The 10,697-nt window shown below is 43.7% G+C and overlaps 1 protein-coding gene across 1 annotated transcript in view; it reads right to left on the bottom strand.

Moving 5' to 3' along the window:
* atxn7 (ataxin 7) overlaps window positions 1-5,783 on the bottom strand; it is a gene marked incomplete at its 5' end in the record, with an annotated part of 33,107 nt that extends 27,324 nt beyond the window's left edge. Inside the window, 2 exons of the mRNA XM_080546171.1 lie at window positions 5,312-5,380; window positions 5,597-5,783. Coding sequence (XP_080402297.1) covers window positions 5,312-5,380; window positions 5,597-5,783 — 256 coding nt within the window. The remainder of the gene's footprint in view (window positions 1-5,311; window positions 5,381-5,596) is intronic.
* Between the last annotated feature and the right edge of the window lie 4,914 nt (window positions 5,784-10,697).

The following is a 10,697-nucleotide window of genomic DNA, read 5'->3' as shown; positions in this document are numbered from 1 at the left end:
GGTTCAGCTGTCAACTATATTATTTGGGAATCCGGGGAAGCAATGCGGGCCTTTATATACAGCAAATATTTGTTTAGCTGTACAATTAATAAACAGAAAAAAAAACATTCAAGCAAAACATACTTTTACTAAGTAAAAAGCCATCCAAATCACACGACACATTACGTGTGTGAACATACTAAATATTCGCTTGATATCGAACATAACAGGTTTCATCATGTAGCTGAAAGATGTAGGCTAGGTCTCGCCAGGGGGAAACGGTCAAACTATAAAATCCGACGACCCTTCCTGTGTCAGACAAAGTGAACACACCCCAGCACTGACAGCCGCTTCACAGAACCAAACACTAAAACGAGTGCTAGTATTCGTTAAAGCTCGACACTGACTCTCAACACAACTCCCTTTATCTTCCCCAGCCTCTCATCTCAGAGGACAGAGACGTCATCAACATGTACCCTCGCACAGAGAATGCCAAAGAGCTAATTAAGGGGGCTAATTAAGTGATCACCCCAGGGCGCGGTGACGAGACGTGTGGAGGAGTCGAGACCCCTCAAGCACGAGCCACTGAGGACCCTTTAGAACGTCACAGACCCCCCCCCCCCCCCCCCCCCCCCACACACACACACACACACACTGGAGAGGGAGCCCGTTAGAGTCCACAGACACAAAGCTTTTTACCTGGTGTTCTCAGGGACGTCAATCTAAGCCCGCTCTGTTTGGGAGAATTAAGGATAAAAAAAACTTACTAAACCAAGGGTCAGTGTCTGGGGCGACTTCGCTTAATGACTTAGCTTTGAGTAACTACTTTTTCGCGGCTAATGGGGTCAGACGCGTGAAAATGCCGGAAAGGGATGGCTCCAAGCACATCGGCCATAACTTGTGCGAGACATTATTTGGAAGAAAATCGTTCTATCTGAAGGGATAAAGACGGTGATGATACAAGATGCTTTTAAAATACAACTAGTATCCTGTAAAGGACTCACTGGAAAAATAACAAGACCGTGCCACTGATATGGGGGCAAACAGTGACTTAACTGCCACTACGTCCCTTACAGAAACATTCAGAGGGCACTGCCAACGGCTCACGTTGGCTAACAGGTCTCTTGGTTAACTGCACACCGGCTGAATAACCGTTCTACTCTGCATTCAAGTCACTAGCGACCACACTGCTGAAACGTCTGGGGTTGAAGAGTAGTGGAACACACACATTGTACTACTAGTCTCTCCCTCACTCCATTCTTTTGTATTGCCAGGGAATTAAAAGGAGAGGGAAAGAGAAAGTCAGCAAGAGAGAGAGAGAGAGACAGAGAGAGAGAGAGAGAGAGAGAGAGAGAGAGAGAGAGAGAGACAGAGAGAGAGCGAGAGAGAGCGAGAGAGAGAGCGAGAGAGAGAGACAGAGAGAGAGAGCTAGAGAGAGAGAGAGAGAGCGAGAGAGAGAGAGAGAGAGAGCGAGAGAGAGAGAGCGAGAGAGAGAGCGAGAGAGACAGAGAGAGAGAGCTAGAGAGAGAGAGAGCTAGAGAGAGAGAGAGAGAGAGAGAGAGAGAGAGAGAGAGAGAGAGAGAGTCCAGTTAATTTGCCTGTCCTCATCCATGGCAGTGATGAATGATCTAGGTAGAGTAACAGCAGCTACTGTTGCCTCGCTGTACAGAGCATGGCTGGTTGGCTGGCTGCACTCAGACAGACAGACACACACACACACACACACACACACACACAGTCTGACCTGCTGGTACGACATACTACATTTCCCAGCTCCCCCCTTTTCCATCTGCTGTCAGTACAAAAATTAGAGATATGGCATGTAAGCACTGAGTGTGAGACATCATCACAATCGTGACGAGGGAATATTTTAGACACGTCGTCCACACAATGAGTCGTGCAAGTCGTGTTATATCACACGAGTGAGAGTACGTGCGTGTGTGTGTGTGTGTGTGTAAGAATGACTGTTCAACCAGGGAAGATATCTGGTGAGTCATGGCAGAAGTGTAGTCATCCACAGGGTACGCTGTAATACACTCGCTACCACGCTACGGAACGGCTTGGCCTGAATGACAATGGACGATTAGAGAACAAGATTAGACTGCAGACCTGAGAAGCGTTTAGGGGTCTGTGGATCTCAACCACCGAGATGCTAAACGGAGGAGGAGAGAAGCTTGGAAAGGGAGGTGTGTGAGGAGGCGGGAGGGCTGGCTAGTATCGCAAGGCTAGTATCGCAATCGCCTCGTATCTGGAGTGGGAACCTCCTCCTAGTCTCCCTTTCCTTCACTTCCTGCACTAATGTGGTAGAGGTAGGTACCAGGTAAGATGAAAGTCCTTCAAAAGATCCTCCAATAACCTCTTGAGATCTGATGATGTTGGGAAAAATCACGCAGGATATCAGGCCATCAGGAGGACGTTCGCCATCTCTGAGGCAGTGTTTCCCTGTGTTTCACTGACTTGAGTGTACAGTATATTATAGGATACATGGACCCTATTCAAGGTTAACAGACAGATCGTTGAAACGCTTTCCGGAACCCTCTATATAGCCTAATAAATGGAACACAGGACTCTCAGCACTTGGGACACCTGGGTGTGAGGCGTAGCCACATTGCCCAACCTTCCGCCTTCTGTGGTGGATATGTGAATGTGTGTGTGTGTGTGTGTGTGGGGGGCAAAGACAGCCACCACAATTAGGGATGCTCCGATTTATCGGCCACCGATTTAAATCGGCCGATTTCACTCCAAATGACTCGATCGGTGATCGGCAAAAATGGCCGATCGCAAAAACCGATCTTTTTTTTTTTTTCCTTTTTCTGGGGAAGACAGATAACTGAACAGAAAACATAGGAGGACGTAACAGTATGTAAACCATGAAGGCCACGTTTATGATGTCTTTTATACAGCCATATCGACTGACTTGGGCTTCAGGCCCTAACTGGGTGATAGGCCAGACTTTTACTATGCCATAAAAATGGGTCTGCGTTTGCTTGGTGCCTAATGGATCAAAACTTTTGTCTAAAAAGCAAAAAATATGTAAGCTATCCAGTCAGTAGGCCTACAGTTATGTATTTTTAAAAAAATCGGTATCGGTATCGGTTGATCTTGAGGAAAAAAATCGGTGATCGGTATCGGCCCCAAAAATCCAGATCGGAGCATCCCTAACCACAATAACGTTCCTCCTGCAAAACAGTATGTCAACAACAAACCTCTAGGCCTCATCTGTCTGGACAGCACAACTTGAGATGCAAAGGAGTCAGTGCACTATGGGGCGGCTGTGTCTCAGGAGGTAGAGGAGCCGCCATCTAATGATCACAGGGTTGGCAGATCGGCGGTTCGAGCCCCGGCTGGCCACATGTCGAAGTGTCCTTGGGCAAGACACTGAACCCCAAAATTGCTCCCAGTGAGCGGGGCCGGCCGGCGCCTTGCATGGCAGCTTGCCGCCATTGGTGTGTGAATGTGTGTGTGAATGGGTGAATGAGAGGCCGTTGTAAAGCGCTTTGGAGCAGCTTTGGAACAGCAAAAAAGGCGCTATATAAGTGCAGTCCATTTACCATGTACTATGGATCAGAAAACCAGGAGTACTGTATGGTACACGTTGCTGAACAACAACGCTCCGCGACACCTCCCAAGTGCGTACACATCGGACAGGTCCTTCTCCTGTGGCTTCTGTGGGACCTCAATCACAAGTGATTTGCTCTAAATTGTGCAATGTGGCTGCACGGTGCACACAGGCCCCATTGTTTGGCAATGCAAATGCACCGTTAGAGAAGTGCCCTGACAAGTAGGCTACAGCTACAGTATGTAACCCCTTCCTTTTCAACATGGGAGAAGAAAAAAATAAAGAACGATAATCGGACCGGAATAGCTCGAGGAAGGTGGCACACGCTGATGACATCACAATAGTATAGGCCTGAGTCACATGACCAGAGTGAAATGGGATTTCTTCCCCGGCACTCTAGAACCATGTCTGAACTCTAGAACCTACACCTGATGTAGTGAATAGGAGAGATACGTTTGTCAGCATATGGAACGAAATGAGAGCCGTGTTTGCTCTAGACGTTTAGCTTTTTCGATCACAAACGTTCAGAACCTTGCGGCCCGACTGAGTGTGAATCTAAGTTAAAGAAATTAATCAAAGAAAAAAAAAAAAAATTACCATGAAGTGCATCTTATTTCAATAAATTACATTATTTTTTATGTACAGCATTTGTGGATAGTGATTATTGTGCCTTGATAGCATGCTAGATCTGAAACATCTGTACTCACCGCTACATACATGACTAGTCTCGCCTTTAAGTAGTTTAACTCCAATTCGTGAGCTTAGAATGATAAGGTTCTATCTCCGTTTAGGGCAGTTCAGAGATATTGAGTTATTAAGTTGTATTAAGTTTTTACATTCCATTATGTTTTGTGAGATGGAACCTTTGTATTTTATTAATTACTAACTAAAACATTTCAACATTTTAAAAATAACACCACACAGGCATTAATAAACACCTAATGGATCAGAATATGTAAAAAAAACTCAATTTTGACAAAAATGGAGATAGAACCTTATAATTCTAAGGTCACGAATTGTCTTTTTCTTTAAATCAAACACTATGTTTTTACCTCTTAGTATAGTATCATTGCTGCGGTCTCTAAAATAGAATTCAATGGATTGGACTTTGGATGTTTTAAAATAGCATAAAGCCTGCAACACGTTATAAATGGCTTATAAATATTTTAGACCAATGTCTGCAAATATTATTATAACTGATAATTCAAACAACCAAGGTGAACACGCATGAAGTTATTATGCAGAAATAAACCTCCATGGTTAAGATGTCAGACAGTTTCCATCACTAATAACTGTTAGAACACTATTGACAAACAGCCTTATAGCTCTGGTTTTAACTTTCAAAGTCCTGCAACTCCTGAAGAATGCTAAACACACCAGGCCTTACTCAGATGGGCTCATCAACACAAAGATATTGACATGTGTCGCATGTAGAATCACACAAGCTCTATACGCTGCATTTGTATCTGTCACATTAAAGATTAAGAGAAGATGTCATCCTATTGAAGGAGCCAGTTGTTACCTGTGCAACCTACTCAGGGGACAGGGGACTCCCCTCTACCCTCCCGTCAACTCATGACAATAGACGTCAGAATCACATCAACTGATTGATCAGGCATGCACGGTGTCATCGTTCAGTCTCATGCACTTGCTTAACAAACAGGGACATTTCAGTCGGGGGGTGCATGCATGTGAAAGTGAGTGTGTGTTGCAAACCCACTAGGACCCAAAACACACCTTGGCTTTGGCCACAGCACAACAAGAACCACTCACCTTCTCTGCACAGCCGCATGGCTTCTCGGTTTTTGCCCAACTCTTTCAAACTTTCCTCCGATTCAGCACCTAAACAAAGGAGGGAGATCAATCGGGATAAAACAACACAGGAGGATCAAATAGTTGCACTTGCTTGGCTTTACACAGTGCATGTTGCTACCAGTAGCGTTCCCCCTTCTTCCTATGCACAAAACTGCACGCTATCGGCAAAAAAAAAAAAAAGACGGTCGGGATCATCGCTGTTATGTCTCGAAAGAAAGACAGTGGGTCTTTCGCTCCGCTCACCGTCGTTGCCGTGCAGTTTGGCAGCATCCACCCAGCTGCTCCAGGGCTGTCCGTGCATGCTGCTTTCGGGACTAACAGTCGCCATTGCTGTGGAGCTGCTCGCTTCTCCTCCCCGCTGCTGGATCTGCTGCCTGGCCGCTCTGCGCTGCTCCCCCCGGGTGACGTCATCATCGGCCCTTTCCGACATTCTTTCCGCTACAATGTAACAACACAACATGCAGTTAAGGTGGTGGAACTCTCAGGATTCCTTCCATCGATTTGACACTGGGGGGCGAAACGCATGTTTCCAATGTACGGATGCCCCCTGGGGACATCATAAAAAAAACTTTAAGGAGGAACAACTTAACCCACAGACTAGCAAGCCGTTTTAACATTTATTAGCTACAATGGATATTCATTACTGATATCTGCAACATCATGTTGCCTAGTCAAAACTCACATTCAAGATATCTTTAATTATATTTTGACTAATCAAAACTCACATTTTAGATATCTGTAATTATATTTTGACTAGTAAGATTGATTGATTGATTGATTGAAAACTTTATTAGAAGATTTGCAGAAGTAGGTACATGAAAGTACATATTACATACAAGGTCAACTAACAGGATAAAAACCCAAGAAAGCCACTGGCTTATTTCAATTGGGGTCCTTGATTCTCAATTCATCGTTACATGTAAGACAGACAAAAAAAACTAGTACTATCTGCAAGATAATTCAAATGTATTTTGCCATTCAAGTGTATGGGGTTTGTCATTACAGATATCTACAATTCAGTTGTAGATATCAGCTATTCACATTGCCGATATCTGCAACTGAATTATGACTAGTTGTAATTACAGTTTCAGATATCTACGGTTTCATTCTGACTAGTCATAATTCCAGTTCAAGATATCTTTAATTCCCATTAATTCAAGATATCTACATTGTCCGTAAAAATATCTAAAATTAAGTTGAAGATATCTTAAACTGTAATTAGGAATAATCGTAATTTAATTGTAGATATCTATTATAAAGTTATAGATATCTTGAAATTCATTTTAATGATTGATATCTCAAATTGGTGATATCTTTAACTTTCATTCTGCCTAGTCGAAATGTTATTACAGATATCTTAAATTAGAGTTTAGACTAGGCGAAATGACGTTTCAGATATGTCTGTTGTTGTCAGAAAACGCTGGAGCAGCTTCAATTACTGCGCTGTAGATTTCTAGTAGAAGCATCTAGTGAACGAATCTCACGTTCACCACAAATCCCTTGATGATATGTTCTCTCTATTTCATGGCATTTTCGCGCTATCCTCCACCACAGCAACCGCCATTGCTTCTGCCAACACTCATCAAATGCTTTGCTGGTCCCGCCAATATCATGAGATACCTCGCATCATGAGCATCGTCATGCAATACAATTCGGACTAATCATAATGACGTTTGAGATATCTGCAACCAGGGTTCGAGTTATGTGGGAGCCAATGGGAGCTGAGCTCCCATAGAGATGGTCTGAGGCTCTCTGAGCTCCCATGAAGGCAGTAAAATCAAAAATCTGTGGGGGTCGCTAATAATACATTACCACAACTATTATTTGATCAAAATGTCAATGTAATGAATATTATTTAATTTATATTATAAATATTGTAAAATAAACACGTTTTTCAAAAGAACTACGCGCACCATTAATCTCCTGTGAATGACAGTATGCCTTTGACTGCCTGCACTTCACCACCAAGACACCATGGGGCGCAGTAGAATATTGTGCAACAGCAAAAGGTTGATTAATCAGCTGTGCGGTAAACCGTTGGAACACACAGTGCACAGCTGATTAATCAATTAAACCAATAGAGTGAGACACCAGTTGCCTTTCAGGAAGTAGTGAGATCGTGCACCTAGCCTATTATTGAGAAGCAAACATTCATTAATTAGCTATACAGGAGTATATACATACAGTAGCTACCATGCCGCCCAAAAAAAGGCCACTGCTGCCGACCGGGTCATCAAGCCTAGAAAATGTCGGGTTTTTATCAAAGAAACCTGCTATGACACCTAACGTTAGCCCTGCTGCTACTACTGTTACTACTACTGCTGCTACTACTGAGGACTCTGCTACCTACTGAAAACAGACCACTCAGCCTACTGAAAACAGACCACTCAGCCTACTGAAAACAGACCACTCAGCCTACTGAAAACAGACCACTCAGCCTACTGAAAACAGACCACTCAGCCTACTGAAAACAGACCACTCAGCCTACTGAAAACAGACCACTCAGCCTACTGAAAACAGACCACTTTGGTCTATCTTGTCTCCGTAAAGGTAAGGTGGCTTTTACTTTTTACTAACCTAGTGTACTAACCTAATGTATTTTTCGCTCCTTCTGTATAGCAAAAATAACACAATTATTGGCCGAGATACATGTGTGACTATCGCTTTTATAGCTGTTGTTTCATGTGGGGCTGTTGATGTGGTGAAATGAGTAGCCTGCAGCTGTAGCGTCAGGATATGTTGGGATTTGAGGATGAGGATGATGTTTCTGTACCGGTACCGTTTTTAAAGTATCGATTTGTCACCGGTATCGAATAAAACCCAAACTGTACCCAACCCTAACTATGTTTACATGCCAACTAATTAGCTAATTCATTTCTTTCATTTAGAGCTGAGGGGAGCAACAGAGAGACGGACAACAGGACAGCAACAGAGAGACAGACAACAGGACAGCAACAGAGAGACAGACAACAGGACAGTAACAGAGAGACAACGGGAGAGGAGAGCAATAGAGACAGAACTGAATGCACTGAACTTTTTTTTTTATTCTTTGCATTATTAACACTGTTGTGTTATTGTGTTATTAAAGTGTTTAAGTGTTTTATGGTAAAGCATTATGAGTGGTGTGTGTGTGCAGGGTGCTCGTGAGTTGTATATTTTGGGGAGGGGGGAGGCTTGTGTATGGAGGCGGGGGGTCCTCACACAAAGGAGTAGCCTAGGGCCACTGACCACCTTAATCCGCTACTGCCTATAGCTAATTAAAACTTGTAAGTCCCATCGCTGTGTGGGCATGATTCGCGCGTGCATGAGAACATTTCGCACTGTTATTTTGGAGACCCCCACAGAGTTCAGCTTATAACTCGAACCCTGTCTGCAACTATTATTTTGACTAGTCAAAACTCAATTACAGATATCTCTAACTGTCGTTTTGACTAGTCAGAATGACGTTATAGATAATAATAATAATTCATTACATTTATATAGCGCTTTTCCGAGGCTCAAAGACGCTGACAATATAGGGGATATGGGAAACACAAAAACAACAAGTAACATGGAACACAGAGTCAGAGTGGCAGTATAGGTGAGACGAGAGAAGGGCAGGGGGAGGTGGGGGGCAGGTGAGATGGCCGGGAGTCCAGGGCAAAACGACAGGAGCAGCAGGAGGGCGAAACCAAGCTGAAGATGAAACCAGAGTACAGGTGGGAGCAGGTCAGTGGATAGGCTGGGAGCTACCAGCGGTTGGTGGGCAGCGAGCCGTGTAAGCATGGCAGTGAACCAGAACGACAGCGCGGTGCCGCCGTTGCCGTTGTCATCTGTATTGCCAGCCTGGGACCGAACCCGCGCGGCCGGCCAGCCTAGCCGTGCCATGCCAGCAACCAAATCCCGCAGTAGTGAGTGAGGGTTGGGAAGGACTGACACTCACCTGCGGAGATGGCAACCCCCAAACCGGGGAGGGAGTGGTGGCTACCTCCCGGGACGAGGGTAGTAGCACAGCACGGCCAGGCTAGCGATGATATCTTGAATACAAATTTAGACGAGTAAAAATCGAATTACGACTAGTCAAATTTAGCTAATAAATGTTAAAACGGCTTGCCATAAGACTAGTGCCGTGTCACTTGTCAGGTTAATGCTGCCACATCTTATTATTAGCGGTGCCGGTTATCAAAACCCCCCCGAAAACATGCATACTATAATATTTAAATTACTCTAAACTGAAATAATGTGATTTAATAATGGGTTATAATGACATTGAAGACGACTATTTAAACCGAAACGTGCCCATTCTAATGTATTCATTACGGATGAAAAAAAATAATAATAAAAAAGTGTTAGATGTGAACATGAAATAATCCCTAACATAATAAAACTCGCTCCCTGACCGTCTAATGCTTACACTCTCCATAATGCATATTAATGGCACTGGGCAGTAGGTCCTCAAACGCAAAAGTGTAAATGACCACACACAAAAAAAATACTGGAGCTTTCTTTCCACCAGGAAAGGGAGGGAGGAGATCAGACACTGATGTCCTACTTATTTCAGCGTGGCTGCTTTCTAGCATGTAGATTCACGTTTCTCACTGCTTTTTTTTGCGTCACTGCGCGGGGCGCATGGGGCGCATGGGTGACAGTCTAAATGCATCACCTAGGGAAGGAGCACACTCACACACCATGTAGGAGAAGAGACGGAGGTTTATTACACCTTCATGGACGTTTGCCCATTCAGACGTTCAGCTGGTGATCCGGGAACCCAGAATGTTTGATTTAGTGAGACTCCTATAGCATTCGCTGCACCCAGATTTACTGTAACATCATCACTGTATCACTACATGGAGAATATGCCAGGTTTCTTAACTAAACTCCAAATCATAATCGCATAGCATTCCAATATTACCATATTCCCTTTATATAATAATAATAATAATAATAATAATTTAATTTAATTTCAACTTGTCAGTCAATTGTTGGAAGTTGGTATTTGATGCTCTAGGCAAGGGGTCGGCCATAGACGGCGACCGAGGAGCAATTAGGGGTTCAGTGCCTTGCTCAAGGACACCTGGATACGTGGCCAGCCGGGGTTATACAAGTCTGGGACACAATCATCAATTTATTTTTTATATTTCTACAATACAAGTGCACCTGTCTCCTGAAGACACCCGCTTTTCCCCTCTACGGTGTCCCCTAAAAACGTATATTGAACCCCTTGTACTGTTTCTCTGTTTCTCCAGTGTTTATATATTAAAAAAATAAAAAAATAATAACACATTTTTAAAAAACTAGGTTTAGAAGAAGGTTTTTCCTTCTGAGCTGGATTACTCTTCCTGCTACGACTGGTGGATTGATGATT

The sequence above is a fragment of the Nansenia antarctica genome (assembly GCF_963989245.1).
Source record: "Nansenia antarctica genome assembly, chromosome: 15".
Classification (NCBI taxonomy): Eukaryota; Metazoa; Chordata; class Actinopteri; order Argentiniformes; family Microstomatidae; genus Nansenia; species Nansenia antarctica.
The sequence above is the reverse complement of the archived record's forward strand: the minus strand, read 5'-3'. Positions and strand labels throughout refer to the sequence as shown.